The sequence below is a fragment of the Chenopodium quinoa genome, unplaced genomic scaffold, assembly GCF_001683475.1.
Source record: "Chenopodium quinoa cultivar QQ74 unplaced genomic scaffold, ASM168347v1, whole genome shotgun sequence".
Lineage (NCBI taxonomy): Eukaryota > Viridiplantae > Streptophyta > Magnoliopsida > Caryophyllales > Amaranthaceae > Chenopodium > Chenopodium quinoa.
The window spans coordinates 4,316,467-4,338,314 of record NW_018742418.1 but is presented as its reverse complement, the minus strand read 5'-3'; the positions used below and the strand labels follow the sequence as shown (position 1 = coordinate 4,338,314).

At 35.7% G+C, this 21,848-nt stretch overlaps 3 protein-coding genes across 4 annotated transcripts; 2 read left to right on the top strand and 1 right to left on the bottom strand.

The window, feature by feature from the left end:
* Positions 1 to 798: 798 nt before the first annotated feature.
* LOC110710083 (C-type lectin domain-containing protein 180-like) lies at positions 799 to 4,886 on the top strand. Of its 2 annotated transcripts, none has more exons than XM_021888348.1 (7): positions 799 to 1,020; positions 1,561 to 1,628; positions 1,896 to 2,258; positions 2,361 to 2,514; positions 2,952 to 3,829; positions 3,968 to 4,576; positions 4,689 to 4,886. In XM_021888348.1, the coding sequence occupies exons 1-7, from the start codon at positions 888 to 890 to the stop codon at positions 4,851 to 4,853; spliced, it is 2,370 nt and encodes a 789-aa protein (XP_021744040.1). In that variant the 5' UTR covers positions 799 to 887; the 3' UTR covers positions 4,854 to 4,886. The 2 variants fall into 2 exon arrangements, with proteins under 2 accessions (XP_021744040.1, XP_021744047.1); XM_021888355.1 differs by lacking the exon at positions 799 to 1,020 and adding an exon at positions 1,149 to 1,236.
* LOC110710095 lies at positions 4,886 to 7,339 on the top strand. The gene is made up of 4 exons (XM_021888365.1): positions 4,886 to 5,115; positions 5,236 to 5,968; positions 6,301 to 6,334; positions 6,539 to 7,339. Exons 1-4 carry the CDS (start codon positions 5,089 to 5,091, stop codon positions 6,669 to 6,671), a joined length of 927 nt encoding a protein of 308 aa, XP_021744057.1. The 5' UTR covers positions 4,886 to 5,088; the 3' UTR covers positions 6,672 to 7,339.
* A 3,214-nt stretch (positions 7,340 to 10,553) lies between these two features.
* Positions 10,554 to 11,987, bottom strand: LOC110710076. The gene has a single exon (XM_021888335.1). It carries the CDS (start codon positions 11,588 to 11,590, stop codon positions 10,862 to 10,864), a length of 729 nt encoding a protein of 242 aa, XP_021744027.1. The 5' UTR covers positions 11,591 to 11,987; the 3' UTR covers positions 10,554 to 10,861.
* Between the last annotated feature and the right edge of the window lie 9,861 nt (positions 11,988 to 21,848).

Sequence of the window (21,848 nt, the reverse complement as noted above, 5' to 3'; positions counted from 1 at the left end):
TTGAGGGAAAAGGTGGGTTCGCTTATCCTGTTGTGTCTTGGTTGTGGGATGATAAGAGTATTCTTCTGGTTGCTATCATCCCTTTGTTAGTGTTTGTGATGACAAAGCCAGTCATCGCCATTAATCCACATCTTGAAGGAGGCTCCCCAACTTTAATGTTTGGGGTAAGCAAAGTCCTCCATTTTCTTGCACTCTCTGTTAGTAGAGTTGCAGGAAGGGAACCTGCATTTTCATGCAAGGTTTCCCATGATAGAGTCATTAAAAAATATGACTCTTTTGGTTGTCTTCCCAAAAGGAAGTAGTTATTCTTTGCGTTCCCTGGGAGTGAAGTGGTGTCAAGGGTTCTTGTTTCTTTAACAGGGGGTATTCATCTTTCGGTTGGTTCTACTCTCAGCAGCTTCTACTTCAAATTTGCTTTTGTGTTTTGGCAAGTTTCAGTGCTCTTCACTACGTTCAAGCTACAATTTCTATACATCTCGAGTTATTTGGTTAGTTTGGCAATGCTCAGTCCACATTACAGATCCAGTAGATTTTTGTTGGTTTTCTCGGCTCTGAAATTAATGTTGTTTTATAAATGGCGGTCATCACAGGTGGTTATGCTATGGTAGTCATTTGGTGTTATGCTATGGTTCTTAAGGATTCCCATTCTTGTTTGCGTGTTTGGTTTGATATGTTGTGTTGTAATTTTCTTAGTTTTTTTTACTCTTCTGAGGTTGTGTAATATGTAATTTTTTTTGTTAATAGAATCTTTTGTCCAAAAAAAAAAAAAAAAAAAAAAAACCCCTATAAAACGACGACGTTTAACCATCCTTGAACAAAATTCCCTCAATTTTGATTTCTCTTTCTTCTTCAGTCTTCACTGCCGCCTCTCTTTCTCAGGTCCATCAATGTCGGAAAGAGAGGTTGAAGAAGACTCACAAATGGCAGCAGAGAAATCAAGGGCTGTCTTTGTTGATACCAATCTTAATACTCATCTCATCGTCCCCATTTATTCACATTCTTCAGTCACCTCTCTCAAACGTAAACTTCTCACCTCCTTTTTTAAAATTATTCGAGTTTCTGCGTTTTATTATTGTCTTTGATCATCGATTAATTTTGATGCTAACATTGCAATTTTTACGCTTTCTATGAACTAGGTTTTTATTATATTTGTATGATATTACAATTCCGGCAAATTCTGCGTTTTGGGGTTTTATCTGGGTTTATCGAACATTTGTCTGAGTCGATAAGTAATAGGTAAGTATACGACGGGTGTATTATTATACGAGTAGTACAATAAACTTAACCATGCTATCATATAATTATGAACTTTGAATGCAACGGGTGTATTGTATACAACGTGTTTAGTCATACCAAATAATACGGTGTGGTGTTGTAACAAATAGAAGAATTTTAATCCATATTTTAGGAAAATGAGAGGAGGGAGTATAGAACAACTTGTGTTACTATTGCTAATACTTGTATGTATATGCATACTACTAGAAAGTTTGCATTTGCTTTTGTCAAAACAGTGGGCTAATTTTGCTTACCGCTCTCTCTGATTCTTCTATTTGTTTGCAGGGCAACTTCGTCGTGAACATTTCGAGTGCTTTCCGCTGTTAGGGAGGATTGAAGTCAATGCTCTTTCGGTATATTTTCGCTATTTTTTACCTGTCTTTTCATGTTATGTGCTGACCCTCGAATGTGGGTTATGAAGCTTCAACACCTAAATTATCCCATAATCATCCAAACTGTCTATTATAATCAAGTGAATGGAGGGGATGGAGTTGTGTGTGTGTGTGCGCGTAGTTACACATATAGTATCACATATGCATATCTTGTACGAGTATATATATTTTATCAGTCATTGTATTATAATTTGGCTGTATGGCTTGGTGTTTGATTGCCTGTTGTAGGTGAAATTGAACGATAGCCACTACCATCTTCCAGACTATATGCTTCTCAAAACTGTTTTTCATGGGGTAGCAGATGCATGGTTTGTATTTGCTGATGTTTGGACACTGGGTAGCTGTTTAGAACCCCAGAAGGATATTGAATGCAAGCCCTTAGAAGCACGTCTGTGGCATCGAAATGAATTACAACTTGCGAACTCATCTCCTCAGCCTCATGTGACTCTAGACATGAGTAGTAGTAAGAAAAAGAAGAAGAAAAAGAAAAGGAATGACGTGGAAGGGATTGTGGAGAATAATAATGGTGGTGTGAAAGAGCAATTGAAGGAAAAAGCAAGAGGCTCGTGTCAATTGGATGTCCCAAAAGCTGTGAGTAAAAATCATTTACCAAAATATATAAGTGTATGCCATGTATCTATGCTGTGCTCATATTTTTTTTATTCCTTTCTTTCCATTTTTCCGTTTTGACAGGACAAAGTTAGTGCCACTAAGCAGCTATATAAACCGAGTGAAAGTCTTCACTATACTTCTGTCGTACACCCATCTTTAATGCATTTGAAAGATGGTGGTGACAACACTGTCAATTATTTGCAAAAGGGTACTGGGATGGTGCATCAATTGGAAGGTGAATTCTGTACCCTCTGAAACATTCTGCCATTTTAAAAACCCTGTCATCCAGCTAATTTATTGTGTTGCTCAATGCTTGCTCATGTCCATTCTTTGCCAAGTCCCAAGTGTATATGAGCTGGTTGAAAATCTTCTTCTATAGTTCCATGTAAGATGTTTAAAATATTAAATATATATATAAGACAGGAATTTTTTCACTTCCATACTGTATGGTTGCTTGTGTACTTCTTGCGTCCTCCTTAAAGGAAGGGGGAGATACATATGAATATATGATTTAAGTTGGAACTGACTTCTGAAAGGAGAATGTTTACCCGATTGAGAGGAAAATGAACAAAAAAAGGTCATTACTTAGATTTTGTTATCGTACAGTAAATCTGGAAGAAAAAAAGGTTTTCTGTCAAACGGAAATGAGCCTTACAGGAAATTCTTATGCAGGTACTAGCACAAATTTAGCTGAAGTTCTCAACAAAGAAAGTGGAATTGACACCTCATTGCCTAAACCCCGATTTAAGAGAACCAAGAAAACAAAGAAGTATAACATTGATGTCAATAATAGCCCTGCTGCAACTTCTAACCAAGAGCCTGATATTCTAGAAAGGGCTGATGCACCTTCTGGCAATAAGCATACCATCTACAAAGAAGGTATTAATATTGCTGAAGAGGTACCACCGTCACAGCTGAATAATGTTTCAGAGCTGTTGTTTCAACATGATCCATTGAAAATAGACAAGGAAACTGTAGAAGATGTTGCTCCTTTGAAGTCAGACAATGCTGCTAAGAAAAGGAAAAGAGACAGAAGCGGACAAGAAAGAACTGCTGAAAAGGTAACACCATTGCATCTAAACAATGTTCCAGGGCTGTTGCTACCTCAAAAGGAGTCGATGAATTTAGTTGATAGAGAAAAGGAAATTGAGGAAGATATTGCTCCTGTGAAATCAGAGAATCCTGCGAAGAGAAGAAAAAGAAATAAATCCAAGAACTCTGGTACAGAAAATCAGGAACTGTTAAGCAAAAGGCAAATTGCTGATAAAAAAGAACATGACATGAGGACTTATTTACCAGATGACGCTAGCAGACCTGAAAGGTGTGTGGAAACTATAAGTGAAACTCCGAAGAAGAGGTCTCGAAACGAGGAAGCTGTTCCTGGAAAGGACCCTCAAGAGGAAATTCAGAAATTAGAAGCCCCTGTGACTGTTATTCAAAGTGACAAACCCAAGAAGCAGAGACAAAAAAAGCAACCTGCTCCTGCATTGGATCCTTCCGTGGATCACCATTTAGATGAAATAACAATGGAAATGGAGGCACCAAAAAAAGTAAGTGAAATCTAGTTGCCAAGAAGTTTATTTCCTCTAAATAGATTAATATTGTCAAGCAGCTAGAAGTCACTGAATCTCTCTCTTTTTTTTTTTTTTTTTTTTTTTTTTGGGTGTGTATTTTTGGATGTGAAACAGGCTGATGCTATATTGACAACATGCAATGCTATTATGAATGATGATCTGTTGAAGTCAGACAACACTGCTAAGAAAAGTAAAACAAATGAAAGTGAACAAGAACACAGAACTGCTGCAAAGGTATCACAGTCGCATCTAAATATTGCTCCAGACTTTTCTCAAAATGAGTCAGTCAACTTTGCTGAAAGAGAAAAGGAAATCGAGGAAGTTGTATCTCCGTCAAAGTCAGAGCACTCTAGGAAAAAAAAGAAAGAAAGGAGAGATTCCCAACTGAAAAGGAAAGAAATTAGTGTGTTGACAGAATCTAGCAAAATGCAGAATGATATTGACAAACCCGAAGAGAGTGTAGAAACTGTGAGTAAATCATTGAAGAAGAGGTCTTTGAATGAGGAAGCTATATCTAGCATGGTTCCTCCAGGTTCTTTATTGAAAGAGCAACCAGATGCAGAAACTAGGGAAAGGGCTGTCCCCAAAACTGTGATTGAAAGTGACAAACCCCTTACGAGAAGCCATAGGAAAAAGCTCTCTGTTTCCGGGAAGGACCTTTCCAGCTTAGCTGGGAAGCAGCAGTCAGCTGAAAAAAAGATGGAAATGGATGCACCAAAAAGTGTAAGTGAAATTGAGTTACAAAGAAGCTACTGCCCTTAATAGATTTATAATGTCAAGCAGCTAAAAGCCATTGCATGGTGACTAAATTATTTCAACTTCTTTTTATTGACAGGTGGAAGAGGCTGATGATGCAAAAAACCAGAAGAAAGTGATACAGGGTGAAGTGCATCATGATGATTCGAGGGAGGTTCCTTCCCTAACAGTTTCCCCTGTATTATCAGAATCCAAGCATTTGGAAAAGTCACAGACAAGTAAACAGAAGGCAAAAAAAACATGATCAACCTTCAGCTGTAGATAGTTCATTTAATGGTCAAAACTTAGCTGAATCGAAGAAGAATCAAGTACATGCAAAAATTTCTGGGATTCAGAAATTAAGCACTGTGCAAGGCCAAGACAAACCTATACCTCCGCTGACAGACGTTCCAGTTGCTGCTCCTATCAAAATTGACAAAAAAGGTGATGTTTCCCTTGCAAGTGTGGATGATGGAAGCAGAATCTCTGGCAAAATAAGAATGAGAGAAACAGATGCCCCTAGAAGAGTAAGTCATGTCAAGTTACCAAAATGCAATTTCTCAAATTAATTCATTGGGCGAAGCAGCTGTAAGTGATTCTATGAAGGCTGACTTTTTTGTTTTGTTTTGTTTGGGAGGGGGGTTTAGGTCGATCGGGCTGATGATCTATTTACAGATGCTGAGAGTAATGGTGCTCAAGAGCACAAAGAAGTGATACAAGATGATGTACATGGTGAATTCAGTCAGGCTCCTCCCCTAGAAGTTTCCACTCTCTTGGCAGAAGCAACGCAGCTTGAAAAGCCACAGGCTAGTAAGCAGAAGGTCAAGAAACTTGATCAACCATCTTCTATTGATACTTCATCTAATGGACGTGACTTGCTTGGCTTAAAAAAGAATAAGGGAAGTTCAAACACTTCTGAGCTTCAGAAGCCCATCACTCATAAAAAACATGACAAATTCGGTCTCAATGTCAAAAATTCAGAAATTTTGAAAGAAGTAATTTCAACTGTAGCTGATCCTACCAGCATCTCAAGGAATACTGGTGTTTCTCGTGCAAGTGTAGATGATGGAAGCAAGGCTTCTGAAGTATTAAACATGAGCTTTGGAAATACAGTAAAGAAGGTTCGTGAGGGAGGACGGGCTAAGGAGCCACCAAAAAAGCTGGAAGAGAATTCTGTTGGCATTAGAAAATCTTCCCTTTTGATCACAAAACAAAGAAAGAAAGGGTTAGCTTCTTCAAGAGCAATATTTGATGATGGTACTAGTTCATCTTCTGATGATGAAGATAGAACTAGTTCTAGCGCCGCACTTCCACCAGACAATTTATCTTCATCTGATTATTCGGAAGGGGAAAGCGAAGGAGTGGTGATATTGCAACCCGGTAATGTGTTAAATCTTGCTGTCAATAACTTTTTGTGCATTGTTCTGTCATTGATTGCCAATGCAATGGAGAACTTGATTTAATTTGTTGTCTCCTTAATGCTCTTACATCTTAGTGATTTACTGAGTCTGCACTTATATTGTGAGGGTGCGGTTCACAATTTTTCAAATGTGCTGCTTTTGGTCTCAAGTTAATTTTCTTGTTGTTCAACCTCTACAATTTAGTGCACTATTTTTATTGTACAATTTTTCAATTTGATTTTGTCGTGAACTTTTTATGTGATGCTACTTGCGTCTTGTTTTCTAACGTTTTTTGTTTTCATCTTTTGCCAGATTCTTCCAATGGTAATGACAGAAGCAAGGCAAAGTAAGTGTAACAATTTCAGCTCTTTTTAATATTTTTCTTTTAATCATTTTCATTCATCGATTCATATCACTCTGATTGCGGTTGCACAATTAAGTACGATGTTGCAGATGTATCCAGGCACATTTTCTAGTAATAGTTCACATTATGGAAACTCAAGATGACTTCAGGAGTATCTAATTGTTCTCTGTTATTTATCTTGTGTAGCTCATCTGGCTCGAAGCTGGAATCAATCCTACGAAGCTCAAGCAGATACAAGAAGGCCAAGTTGGTGGCTTCCCAGTCACAAAACGATAGTGAGCTTCCTGAGTTTGTTCCAGATAGTCTTGCAGACGTGTAAGTCTCACATTATTTTTGGCCTAGTGAGTTGTTTTGGTCCGGTTTTTTTTTATAAAATCGTATCTGAAGGGAAGTGTTATGTTCCTCTTCCAATTTTGTCACAAATTATCTGTGTACTCATGTGTTGGCTTTTGCTCAAATGTACGATATCGCTCCAAGAAAAGGAAGAAAAACATGGTGGGTTTTTTTTAATGTATTTTTGGACAGCCACATACCCAATGACGTTGGCTCACACAAACTAATGACATTTTCACAAGTAGATGGAAAGGGGCAGGTTTTTCAACCCAATTTATCAAAATTATACAACATGAGCAACCTTCAAGGACAATATAGGGGGAAATGGAAATCAAACTGATTGCCTTAAGACCCACATAATACCAAATTACTTTTGATTAAAACATGACGAATCAACTACAATCAGCATTAAGATGACAGGAAAGATCTCGGCAAAGCTACGCGCAAACTGAAGAAGATATGTTAATCTTTGATGATCACAGTGTTCCATTATGTTCCGAATCTGAACTGCTTGAATGCTGCCTGCACCACCATGATTTCTGGCAAGTTGCCGTACATTACACCCAAACCCACCATACCGCCCGCTACTTTACTGGTTTTGGAAGACAACAGGAAAACATGTGGCCATTTTTGAGACGTTTGAGGTTTAATGGTTTATACTTAAGCAAGTCTTTGGAGTGCTATTTAAACGCTTAAACCTTGAACTACCAATTTAAATTTTGAAAGGAATGAATACAAAGTTGTGTCGATTGAATAAATGGATCGAGAGAGCTGATTCTTCAGCTTCAGCCTTAGAGCTTCTCGTCATTAATGATTCTTAGAACAACTCTAATTATTGGCTAATTCATCTTCTAGCTTGTAAATATTAAAAATCTTAAGCTAATAGCTATACCATTGTTGTACACCTTGTTAATTAGCTTTGGCAAACAAACTGGTTAAGTAGCTAGAATTGTTATAACTTGAGAAAATGATATGACATGACAAGCTATTAAATGAATTATCCAACGATTCCAACCATTGGAGTTCATATCGCGGAACCTTAAGATGACTTCTGGAGACTAATTGTTCTCTGTTTGTGTAGCTCATCTGGCTCAAAGCTAGCATCCATCCTACGGAGCCCAAGCAAATGCAGGATAGTCTTGCAGCAGACGTGTAAGTCTCGCATTGGCTTGTTCTTTTTTAGGCCTAGTGAGCTGTTTTGGTCCCGGATTCTTTTGACCATATCTGAAGGGCAGCGTTTTGTTCATCTTCCAATTTTTGTCACAAATTACCTGTACTCATCTGTTGCCTTTTGCTCTAATGTACGATATGCATTTCGCTACAAGTAGATGGACAGGGACAAGTCGTTCGACCCAGTTATACATGAACAACATAACTTGAAGAACAATATAGGGAGAAAAATGAATTATCATGATCATACTAGTTGCCAAACACTCGCACATTATACCGAATTGCCGATACATAGTAATTCTCGTGAACAATCTCGTTCTGTTATGACAAGAGCGTAACCAATCTACTACAATCAGCATTAAGACTACGGAAAAGACGACCTTCTTCGCCAAGGTACATGTAAATGATGCGTGCTATTCGAAGAGAATGTCTTTAGCTTCGATGATCACAATTTTCGAATGTACTCCAAATATATAGCTCCCAAACCTACCATACCGCCACCAAATTAACACTACTTGATACTTCATATATATTTAGCTTTAGAGACCTTGAAGTTCCAATTAAGAAAGACATCATTTCTATCTACTCATCACTTACCCATCCATAATTTGCATTTTTTTGCACATTTATAATTCTTCAAAATAAACTAAAAAATATGTCTTAAACCTCTGTTTTTAGGTACATCGTACACATAGGTGTATAATGAAGAAAAACTCGACCTTTTGGTCATTTCTTGATCCGCCTAGCCTAGGTAGTTCCAATAGGCCACATTATGTTCGAAAGTTGTACCACTAAAATGTCGTGGAAAAAAAAATGTTCATCTCTTAATTGTTTTTTTTTTTTGGTGTTCTACCCGGTTCATCCTTTGGGCTAATTCGGATTTGGGGATCAGTTCTGGGTGGTTAGGTTTCAATCCCCTCCCAATTGTTGTTACAGGGGATCAAACACGCAATCCTCCCTACTAAATGCAGTTTCGATCACCACTACACCATTAGTCAATTGGTTCATCTCCTAAATTGTTGATAGCTTGAAAAAGTTAAAGATCAGAGAGGTATCATGCCCACAATTATAGCAAACAGTTCTTGAACTTAGTAATAAACAATGTTAGTCAGAAGTTTTTAATTGCGAAATTAACGGATCACTTTCCAACAATTTGCAACAGGAAAGCATTTATGGCCATGTTACGCAAATATATTTATAAATAAATGCGGAATGCGGAGTAGTATACTAGTATATGGCTGGATATAATACTAATACTCCCTCAGTCATTTTATAATTTATACTTCGTATCTTTCTACTATTTTTCTTTATAGAAAAATTTCAAATACGAAGATTAAAAATAACGAAGGAAGTATCTAATACAAGTAGATAGATAACTGTTTCCAAACATAAAATGCTTGAACCTTTATTTTGACACTAAAGGAACATAAGAGCTAAGATTAGATAATGTGAGTTAAAGGCTAAAAAAAAAAAAAAACACACACACTGACACACTCATAAAATGATATTATTTACCTCAAATATTAAATATATGGAAGTTCTTTAATTACATGGTAAATTTTTAGCTCCTTCGTACCCTCTATCTATTCTTCCATATCAAAATTAAACATGTCTAATTTATTCATACAAAACATATTGGTCATAACATAGTAAAAGAACATACATTTCAATTATAACAAGAATACAATTCATTTTTTTTTTTTTTACAACAAGAAAAGAGGGATTTCATTAATAAAATATAGCCAAACGACACTTACATATAATTCCTAATAAAAACAAGAATTTAAATACAAGTACATAATATCTTAAAACTAAAAACATCGCAGATTTGATCAATAATCGCCTTAATAAAAAACTCCAACTTATGCAATACAATCTGTGAGTTAGCACTAATTCATTTTAATCATATTGAATTAAGTTCTTTACATAAGTAAAGGCCAGGAAAACAATGGGTTGTGTTGTTTTTCTATGAGGCGTGCCCATTTGTTTTAGAAGGTGTCTGTTTTAACTTGTTGTACCATTTAAATTACACATTACTGTTACTATTCCGTTATATATTAGTTGTAACTTTTACATATTATTTGTACGACATAAAAAAAAATTCAAATTCAAAGTTATAACTAATGTGTAACTACACTAATATTAATTTGTAATGTATGGAAGTCCATCCTGTGAGGGTCATATTTAACAATACATGCGGTGAAAGTATAGTCCAATGGAGGAGCTAGAGTCAGAATCTTTTAACCAAAAATAATAACGATTGGCCCTTGAAATAGCAAATTGTTGCTTTCTAGTTTCTACGGAGTAGTAATATTGGATGGAGTACACAGTACAAGTGCACATTTTTAGAGGAAACACTCGACAAAAATATGTACTCCCTAAGTATGTAAATTGACCAATTGTCGTGCAAAAGGGTAAAACGGCATGCAATTAACACTAATTGAATATAACCCTACCATAATCAATTATCATTTCTAATTCTCTTTTTTATCTATATGTCAAAGCTTCACACTTATCATTAATGAAGGAATAAAAGTATGATTAAAATATAGTTAGGTGATTAGAGTAATAAAAAAGCAACGAACATTATAATTTAACGGTTATCATTACCTTTGCCCATTTTTAATTATATTATGAATGTGCCACAGCTTTTAGCTAGCGTAAAAAACAAACAAATTTAAGTATTTGGAAAAGAATATAAAAAATAATAATTTAATACTCCATGAAAATTTCTCCTTTTGGAATTGGATTTCTCTCTTTACCCTAGTTTTAGCCAACCAACAAAGAAGAATAAACAAACCAAATCAAATGGCATAAATAGAAATAAATAATGTGGACGGAATTTAATCTCACATCCGTATTTTTACTGAATAATGACTTTTACCTTGTCATGGGCATCTCTTCATGCCAAAAAATAACTAAACGAGTAACGACATGGATCAGAAGTCTCTCCAGTAACTAACTAACCAAACGATCTAGGTTAAAAACTTGGCGTATCTCAATCAATCAATTTTTTTTTTTTCTGAAAATAACCTCGGTATCCAACCCGAACCCATCAACCTTTTTGACCCGAACCAAATCCGACCTTTTAAACAACTTCACCAAAGCATCCACCCCAAGCAAATCATTAGCCGAATACTTATCGGACCGCGTCGTAATCGCCACATGCAGAACACAAACCCCGGCAGGCTTCAACGTCCGCTCGATCTCCCGGACAAATTTCTCCGGGTAAAGCGCGTGATCAAACACATTCGAAAACTCGAAATCGAAAGTTTCATCCTCAAATGGTTGCTTATGAAAATCTCCGTGAATAACCAAAGGCGGACACGGCACAAGGTCAATACCAATCGAGTCCGATACTCCAACACGGCGCAAAGCCTCGACTTCTTGTCCAACTCGAGCGCCAATACAAAGGGCCTTGGATGAGTTTGATAGTAGTGACGAGTCCTTTAAATGAGAGAAGAAACTCGAGAAAACTCGGATCTTACGGTCCCAATCACGGGTGGTCCAAAGATGGCGGAGTTTCGGGTTAAGGGTTTTGTTGAGTTGTTTTTTTATGTAAGTGTCGTAGGTGGTGTATCCGGGTCGGATACGAATTCCTGGGTTTGCTGCGGTTGTAATTGTGGCGGTGTTGGTGGTTTTGAGAGAGAATAGGAGGAGAAGAGGGAGGGAAAGGAAGAGAGAGAAAGTAAAGAAACGGAGGAAAATTTGGGTTATTTGGTTGTATAGTTTCATACTTTTTGCATGGTGTTTTTGATTTTTCTTTTGTGTTTGTTGTGAATTTAGTTTCTTCTATTTTCTCTCCTCTCTCCTTTTTTTTTTTTTTTTCTTATTTGATTTTCTCTCTCATATTTTTATTTGCCCTCTCTTGGAGTGGTGGAGAATGGAGAGAAAGAAGGGTTGAGGATCGAAATTTAAAGTGGAGGAGAAAGGGAAGTCAACTAATGGGAGGGGATTTGGTTTTATAAGGGTTGCCACTTGTTTGCTTTCTTCATGCATTATTTCACATGGCGTGGTTATCAATTTTCCCTCTCTTTTTCGAAATCATATACGGATCGGACTAATTATTCGTAGGTGTTTTATACAATGGGTGTACCAAACCAATATATGTAATAATTTTAAGTATCATGTATCAATGTTCAAAAGTAGGAAGTATAGTACTTCGTATATATAATTGTCAAGCAAGTTGGCTTATGCTCTATGCCTTTATATAAATTACATTTACGGAATATGTTAATTTAAACGATTAAGCGAGTTCAATATATCTTATCTTATTAGCTCTAAATTTGCTATACTTATGCTACCTTAGTTATAGCTTATTAGCGTAGTTCACCTTATATCACCATTTATTATTTTAAATTTATCTTATTAGACTTTATTATAACTATTAACTCTATCTTGGTCATACTAATTTATCATTCATATCTTAACTGAAATATAAACTTATTAATCCTATCTTTATCATCGACGCTTATTTTAATTTATCAAAAATTCAGAACGTATAATTCTTATTTGGTATTATCTTACGTTCTTAATTGAACCTACAAGTATAAGTCTTGAAACAAGTTTAAAAATAAAAATAAAACAAAACAAAAAACTCAAAAGTACAAAGCTTTTTTTTTTTTTTTTTGAAACATCAAAAGTACAAAGCTTGTACACTTAAAAATCACAAGATAATGTAAACGCCAAATGTTCGATGCAATTATAAAGAATTAAACAAATAATTAACCTAATATTTTTCGGCATGCAAGAGGACTAAACTTAGTCAGGCAACTGTTGTGCCTTGTGGGAGTCGACCGTCGACCGCCGACAATCTCTATCAATTGACAATACAATATAATTGATTTATATATGAAAAATAAATTGATAATAGCCTAATACTCTCTCTAATTAATAGTTGGAGTTCAGCGAGTTTATAGGTAAAATAATATTAAAATAAAGTTTGCAAGTTCTAGCATTGATTACATGATTAGAATTTCATACCATAACCTTGTTTTGAAGTAAGTAATTTTATTATTATTATAAAAATTTGATTCTTAGATCTTTACAAATCTAAAACAAAGTTTTCAAACAAGATTTGAATGATACTCCCTTCGTTTCATTTTGTTAGTCTCATATACTCCTTACTATTTTGGGAGTTTCAAAATGATATACCCATATGGAATATATTCCATTTTTTATTATAATTTCATAATATGTGAATAATAAATCTAATTGGGTGTTTAAAGAGTCAAATAATTCTGATTGGTTAATATATGTATTGGTGGATTGCTGACATGGCAAATTCTTCCAAATCAAGATTTATTATAAGACTTGATTACAGCCAATTCCCATAAATAAAACAAAAAAGACAAAATATTAATTACAAAGTTGTAATCAAATTCCATATTATTAAGATTCCTCCTTTTCTTATTTTAAGTGTTTGATTTCAAAGGGAACAAACAAAGTGAAACTGAGGGAGTATTTATTAAATGCAAATAAAGTACAATGGTTGCTGAATAAGGGATTAATAGGTGAGGGATTGGACAATCGTACAAGCAAGTGTCTTATAAGTTATAATTATACTACTATTTTAAGATATGATGATCAATTTTGATTTTAGAATTTTTTTTATCGTAGTATAATCTCTAATTGATTGGGAACATGAATATATTTATACTCTCTAATTCATAGGGAAGATGAAAAATTATATTGAATTTTGATACTTGCATTGCTTGTACGATAATAGAAAACTTTGGTTACAATTCAATGGACTAGTTTAGCATTTTTTTTGTATCGCTGTATTAGTTTTTATTGTCATTGTCATTAATTACAATCTTCATACATAATAGCTCATTTTATATAACAATATAGTTGCTATGCAATGTTTGTTTTTTAAAGTAAGGCGCCGTTCATTTCACCTTATTTTTGCTGAACTGAAATTATTTTTACTGAACTGAAATTATTTTTGCTGAACTTAAATTATTTTTACTGAGCTGAAATTATTTTTGTTGAACTTAAATTATTTTTACTGAACTGAAATTATTTTTGCTGAAATTAAATTATTTTTACTGAGCTGAAATTATTTTTGTTGAACTTAAATTATTTTTACTGAACTGAAATTATTTTTGCTGAACTGAAATTATTTTTACTGATTTTCTATTATGTTTCTTCTTTAAATATACTAAATTTTACTGAACTGAACTTATTTTTACTGAACAAAAATTATTTTTGCTGAACTGAAATTATTTTTACTGAACTGAACTTATTTTACTGAACTGAAATTATTTTTACTGAACTGAAATTATTTTTTTAAGGTGAAGTGAACAAGGCCTAAAGAGAAGGACCATGACCATACCTCACCCTCACCTTTTTTTTTTTTGGTTTGGTATTTGCGAGTTAGACACTTTGAAAATGAAGGGAGGGAGGATAAAGGATTATTCCACCCTACCTCAAAGTGCCCCTAGTGGAAATTGAACCCCCAACTCTAAAAGTTGGAGGGTACAATATAAATTTCCCACTAGACTAAGGTCATGTTCTTGTAAACTTCTAGACAGAGTAGAGCAGATTTCAGCAGAGCAGAGCAGGTGTCAGAAGAGCGAGCAGATTGAGTCAGCAGAGCAGGGCTCAGTAGAGCAGCTTTAAAGAACAGAGCCTAGAAGTTAACTTGGTATATACTACATATATATATGCAAAAATGTATCAGATTCTAATATCATACTGTAGGGAATTTTTCCTCGCCCTATATGTGGGTCATGTTTTTAAGCATGACGACGCTCCAAAGAAAAGAAGCTAGAGAAAAAGAGTAGCCAACAAGTTTTAGGAACTTGTAAACTGTTCACGATTGTGAAGGTTACACCCCATTCACAATCACAGAGATTGCTAACTCCATAGTGGTCTGGAACCATGACTGGATATTTTGGGATGATGGTACGAATTTGACCTAAGAGAAGCCAAACCCGCCACTAATAGGCCTCTACTTGATTTTTATTGATATTCATACGCGCTTTTCGATCAACATACATACATCAAATTAATCCTAAGCCTGTTTAATCTACGTTGGTTGATTACTAATGCACAATCAAATCTATTATTGGTGATCACTTGAATTAAAATCACGATGAACCTAAATCCAATTATTAGTTATTTTATTAGGCCTGATTTCAAGTACAAATTTCCTTTAAACCTGCAAGAAAGGGGCGTGATCAAGCAATAAATCATTGCCACTCAAGCAACATATGATTAATATCACAATCATCATCAAAACATCGTTAGTAGTAATATCCTAGGCATGATATTAAACAGATTAATAACAAATCTTAGCATGTCATTAATAACAAAATCAAAGCGTTATCCTAAACAAGATACTTAAATTCAAAATAACATTCTAAACATGATACTAGAAATCAAAATAACATTCTAAACATGATACTAGAAATCAAAATAACATCCTAAACATGATTTCTATTCCAAATCAAAAGAATAATTAAGTAATTAAATTACTTACTATGATGCCACAACCTTCTTGCTATTAAAATAATACACACGTTAGTAAACTTCAAGAAAGTTAAATCAATAAAGTAAATAAATCAAATATGAATTGAAATATAGATTTGGGACCAAACCCTTCAGAACTATCAACCTTCACGTTGAGGTCAAAGGCAACATCGAGTATGGTTTGGAGTATTTGAATCACGCAAAGGAAGTATTGTGTATGATTTGGATAGATCAAGGATGTATTTATGATGTGTTTAGAACATGGGTGTTTAGGTTGATGATAGGTGATTGTTGATAATTGTGGCTAAGGATTCTTGATGGTCCTAGCTGATTTGAAAACGAAGAAAATGACCTCTATTTTTAAAGAAAAAAGAGAGTCTAAACGATCAGAATAGATCAACAGTTCTAAATAAAATAGAACTTCACTGTCATAGGACGACAGGATTGTCGTGGCACGTTGGCCTTTGTCGCGGCGCAACAAGGCTGACGTGGAGCAACAGTCCTGTCGTTATGCGACAGTTTCTGGAGACAACAAAGGTGTATGGAGTTTGATTTCTAATGGAATTATGTTTGTGAAAGATATCCGAACATCTTTGAATTTAAACGGGATAAGGATTATCATATGAGAAGTTTTATTCAATCTCGAACTTCTTTTATCTTTATCTTTTCGGAAAGGATAGATTATAACCTTCTAAAGGATTCTAGAAGTTGCTAATTAATTTAGAATTGCAAATATGATCATATAGGGCCTAAATAAAATATTTGGACTCTATATAATCATTGGGTGGTAGCTAAGGTGGACTTAGGCTCGGTTTGGGGTCGGTTTAGTATTTTGGCCATAACTTATTCGTTTTAAGTCGGATTTGAGCTTATAATATATCGTTGGAAAGCTCTTTTTAAGCCCCATCCAACTAAACAATAATTAGACGGGAAATATGGACCGAAATAATCCGATTGGACGTTTTTTATAAATTGGACACGAAATGGATGATTTAAAGGACACGAAATAGATGATTTTTGGTTAAAAGACACGAAATGAATGATTTTGGATTAAAACATTGTAGGTAAGGTTAGGAATATGGTCAAGACTTAAGGAAACTTTGCGAGACACTTCAACACTTTACTGAACTTGTCAATCAAAACGTGAAAGATACTCATCACTGGGTTTGGTTTTTGGGGAGACACAATTAAGTGTCTACACATACCAAGTACATACTTTATACTATACTTTTATAGATATATGAAAGAGTCATTTGGATTGAATCATGAGATTCATGACATTCAAACTTATTATAATCTATTGACAGCGGTTGATCGGTTCTAATTCAATTCAAATCAAAATCAAAATCAAAATATGATGATAATTGATGTTAATTAGAATAGTTACAAGTTTTATATTTTTTGAGTTTGCATTGAGTCGAATTTTTTTAATTTAGAGGTAAGTTTTTCAATTTTTTTTAAAAAAAATACTACATGCTTCTAGAGGTGTCCACCGTGCGAGTCGTGCGAGCTGGGTTAGGGTTAGGTGGGTCGCGGGTTGGGGTTTCATGACACACGGCACGACACACGTAGGGTAGGGTGGGCCGGGTCGTGGGTTGGGTCGGAGAAGTTGGACACACCAGGGTTAGGTTCGTGGGTTAGACGAGTCGTGGGTGGGTCGAGCTGGGTTTGTGGGTTAGACGGATCGTGGGTGGGTCGAGCTGGGTTTGTGGGTTAGACGGGTCATGGGTGGGTCGAGCTAGGTTCGTGGGTTAGACGGGTCAAGGTGGGTTAGTGAGTTAGGGTGGGTCGAAGGGTGGGTTAGTGGGTTAGGGTCGGGTGGGTTTGTGGGTTAGGTGGGTTAGGGTCGGGTGGGTTAGTGGGTTAGGGTCGGGTGGGTTTGTGGGTTAGGTGGGTTAGGGTCGGGTGGGTTTGTGGGTTAGGGTCGGGTGGGTTCGTGGGTTAGGGTCGGGTGGGTTGTGTGGTGTTTTAATTTTTACAAAATTAACAATTTGATGGCTTGCTCTTAATTAAGATGCCTACGTATCCTTATATTATAAAATAAGGAATCAAAGCCAGCGTAGTTCTTATATTGTACTTCTTTTGAAATTTGGGGGGGGGGGGCTTGGACCTATCTTTAGAAAACTAAAATTTAATTTTGCAATTAAATTGTAATTTTCGAAAAATAAGTTGCCTACGTATCCCGAAAGAATCAAAGCCCACGTAGTTCTTAGCGTACCTGATTTAGACTTTTCTAGCCACCCATGTTTGTTGCATCATCATTCCCGGAAGCTGCATCATCCGTTGACGACTCCAATATCATCACAGGATCATCTTCATCGTCTTCGTCTTCCTTTAAACCTTGAGTTCTTCTTTCAGCTTGATCCCAATCTTTCTTACAAACACAAATTTGAATGCTTTCCGGAGTTAAGCGAGATCTTTTTTCATCTAACACTCTTCTACCTGCACTAAAAGCAGACTCGGAAGCAACAGATGAAGCGGGAACTGCAAGTATATCTTTTGCAATTCTCGCCAATATAGGAAAACTTTTTTTATGTTCTTGCCACCATTTTATAATTTGAAAGTTGTTGTTGGTCTCATGTTGATATGACAAATAATCATTAATAGCAAGTGTTGAAGAAGATGATGATGAGAATGATGTAGATGCTTTGTGTTTTTTTTTCATAACTTTATCAAGAAAACCAAATCTAGAATCGGAAGTGCTAGTAGTAGTTGGTGTTGCCAAATCAAAACCATAAATAGATGCATAATGATCATAAAGGTCTCCCAAAACAGATTTGCATTTGTTAATATATTCACTAACATCATAATCGATACTTAAACTTGTATAATAAAATTCTAAAAGATTTTCCAAACCTTCAGCTTTGACACCGGGGTCAAGAATAGCAGCAATTCCATAAATGATTGGAAATTCACTAAAATAAGTATGCCACTTACGTTTCATGCTATCAAGAACGGGACGAAGTCCATCAATCTTCATATGCTCTTCGATGGTGTGAACAACTTTAACACACTCAATTATGACTAAATGAACGTTAGGCTCATAAATATAAGAGAAAATATGAGTTGCACTATCAAAAGCATTTAAAACATCACGAACAAAAGAAGCATTAGTCCAATGACTTTCGGTTATTAACTCAGTAGGATCAACACGAGTCTCATTGTAAAGTTGGGTCAAAATATCACGATACTTTATAGCATCACTCAACAACTTGAAAGTAGAATTCCAACGGGTAGGGGTATCAATAGACCATTGTCTTTTCTTAAGACCTCTCTCTTTACACATAGCTATGTACTTTCTTCTAACTGACTGAGTAATCCTAATCCATTTTATAACTGTTCTAATTGGGTTTAGCAATGGTTGCAACTCAGCGAGACCCTCTTGAACAGACAAATTCAAAATATGAGCACAACATCTAACATGCAAGAGACTACCACCCAACAACAAATTCAACTCGGAGTCATTTTTCAATAGTCAATACACTTTGTGTTTGCAGTTGCATTATCAAGAGACAAAGAAAAAACTTTATTATTCAAGTGAAATTCTTTTAAACAATCCAAAATACGAACTTTGATGTTAAAACCGGTATGCCTTTCTTCCATAGCTTGAAAACATAGTATACGTTTTTGAATAAACCAATCATCATCCACCCAATGAGCAGTAATGCAAAGAAAAGGTTCGCCAAAACTAGAAGTCCATGTATCACTTGTAAAACTAACACGACCATCAAAAGTACGAAATAATTCAATCAAACCACTCCTATACTTATAATAAGAAGTTTGTGTATAACGTCTTAGGGTATTTCGGGGGACACGAGTAAATGCAGGTTGTAATGCAACTTTATTAAAATGCTCAACGTTTGCATTTTCACCGTAACTAAAAGGGTATTCATTAGCAATAACTAAAGTACTCATTTCATCAATCATTCTATCTTTATTATAAATGAAAGGTGTACCTCCGCCGGGTTGGTTCATGTATCCACCCAATTGTGTTTGGACGCCACCCCCCGAAGGACGGGGGCCATTTTCGAACAAGTCGTGTTTATTTTGCAAATGCCGACTCAAGGTTCCGGTTCCATCTCCCGTTTTCCAATTATATGACTTGACATTTGCACCTAGCGCCTTGCAAACTAGGCATGTACACGTGAACCTCTTTGGTTGACCAGGTTGCCATCCCGGGGGTGTGACCTCAACTCGTTCAAAATGTTTCCACACCCAAGAAAAATGTGCTCGACCTCTACTTTCACCGCCACCACCTTTCATAAATCAAATTATTAAAATTAATTTTTAAATGCTATTCATGAAAATAAGCTTTTAAATTTTAAATATTTTAATTATACTTATTTAAACGCATTTTTCATGGTAATTAACTAATTGTAAATCATAGAAAATTGGAAACTAAACTAACTTTATAATCATTAATAATAGTTTTTTTAAATATTCATAACAATAAAAATTTAATTAGAAATTACCTTGAGATGAAGGTTGAGATGTTGGTTGCGATGGAGGTGGCATAGTTGAACTTGATGATTGGTGGGACTCGTGGGAGAAATGTTGTGGTGGAGACGTTTGAATATTTTGCCTATCTCCTAAACCATAATCTCCATATTCATTGACAAATTGGTTTAAATTTTCCGTATTAATTTCATACGAAAAATTTGCACCACCACTCCTTTGGCTACCACTTCGACCACCACTTTGACTCCTTCCCATTCCTCCTCTTGAGCTCATTTTTTTTTTGTATGATTACTAATTATAATATGGAGAAGAACTTTTTTTTTTTAGAATCTTAAGAATACTAATAATAATATTAAGGAGATTTTTTTTAACAAAAATATAACTCTATATAACACTTGAGAATTTGAGAACAATAAGAATTTTTAAGTAAGAGAGAAAGAAAGCTTGAATTTGTGTGGAAATTTGAGTGAAATGGAATTGGTATTTATAGGAAAAATAGAATGGATTATCATACACTTAAAAAACTAGCCGTTAGATACAAAAAACTAGCCGTTAGATACAAAAAACTAGCCGTTTTTTTTTAAAATGGATGTTAGGCCGTGCGGGCCGTGCGGGTCGTGCGAATTGTGCGGGCTGTGCGGGCCGTGCGGGTTGTGCGGGCCGTGCGGGTTGTGCCGGCCGTGCGGGTTGGGTGGGTCATGCGTGCGGGTTGGGTGGGTCATGCGTGCGGGTTAGGTGGGTTGGCTCGTGCGGGTTGGGTGGGTCATTCGTGCGGGTGGGCCGTGCGGGCTGGGTTGTGCCAGGTGGGTCGGGTTAGGTGGGTTCACGGGCTAGGTGTGTCGAATTAAATGAGTCAAAACGGGTTGTGCGATTTGGGTCGAATCAAACGGGTTAAACTGAGCTGGGTTGAAATGGGTTGTGTCGAAAATTTTGGACCCACGACACAACCCGGATTAAATCCGAGCTGTGCCGGGCTGTGCCGGATTGAAACCGGGTCGGACCCACGTGACCCACCAGCCGTGCGAGTTAGGGTGGGCTGGGTCCAACCCGGCCCACTGGCCACCTGATGCTTCGGAAGCATACATGAAATTTATATGGCAAATGTTAGAGATTAATTTGCACCAAAAAATATTAGAGATTAATGACACTTTTAATCCACTATATGCTGAAATTTTTTTTTTTAATTTTTTTTTTTTACACAACAGTATGCTGAAAGTTGAAAGCTAAAAGCAAGCAAATTTGGACTAATTTTGAGACTAATATTGTACACTTCTTCCGTTCTTTAATGTTTGTTATGTTTGGAATTTTTTTTTAAGGATATAGGTCAAAGCTTAACAAGTAGAATACAAATTCTTTTATGTGGCTGGCCACATGGTGTGGCCAACCATTATAGAGGTTACTTCGTTAGTGTAATAGAGGTTACTTGGTCAGTGTTAAAAGGGTTACTTTATCAGTTTTATAGGGTTATTCGGTCAGTGTTATAGGGGTTACTCGGTCAATATTACAAGGGTTACTTGGTCAGTGTTATTAGGATTACCTTATTTTTTTTATAAGTGGTCACATGGTGTGGCTAGCCACACACAAGACCGGCTGCAAACAGAAAGGAACAGATAGAGTAGTTGTTAAGCAAAATTAATTTAAATTGGATTGTTTTATTATTTTATTATTTTTTTCAAGTCAGTCTTGTGTGCGGCTGACACACCATGTGGCCGTTTGTAAAATAACAAAGTAACCCCTATAACATTAATTGAGTAACCCTTGTAATACTGATCAAGTAACCCCTTTGACACTAATCGAGTAACCCCTTTAACACTATAATAATCATGGTAACACTAACCAAGTAACCTTTATAAACTATCGAAGTAACCCCTGTAATACTCATCAGGTAATCCCTTTAACACTGACCGAATATCTCTTTAACACTTACAAAATAACCCCTGTAATACTAACCAAATAACTCTTATAACACTAATGAAATAATTCCCATAATGACTAGCCACACGGTATAATAAGCCACATATAAGAATTTATTATATATATCACATAAATAATTAACTCG

Bases quoted from the DNA above. Each gene is read 5' to 3' on its own strand.
- LOC110710083 (XM_021888348.1), top strand. From the start codon at position 888: ATGTCGGAAAGAGAGGTTGAAGAAGACTCACAAATGGCAGCAGAGAAA. The intron at 3,830-3,967 runs GTAAGTGAAATC...GATGTGAAACAG, and splicing joins AAATGGAGGCACCAAAAAAA to GCTGATGCTATATTGACAAC. The intron at 4,577-4,688 runs GTAAGTGAAATT...TTTTATTGACAG, and splicing joins AAATGGATGCACCAAAAAGT to GTGGAAGAGGCTGATGATGC.
- LOC110710095 (XM_021888365.1), top strand. From the start codon at position 5,089: ATGAGAGAAACAGATGCCCCTAGAAGA. The intron at 5,969-6,300 runs GTAATGTGTTAA...ATCTTTTGCCAG, and splicing joins AGTGGTGATATTGCAACCCG to ATTCTTCCAATGGTAATGAC. The intron at 6,335-6,538 runs GTAAGTGTAACA...TATCTTGTGTAG, and splicing joins AATGACAGAAGCAAGGCAAA to CTCATCTGGCTCGAAGCTGG.
- LOC110710076 (XM_021888335.1), bottom strand. From the start codon at position 11,590: ATGAAACTATACAACCAAATAACCCAAATTTTCCTCCGTTTCTTTACT.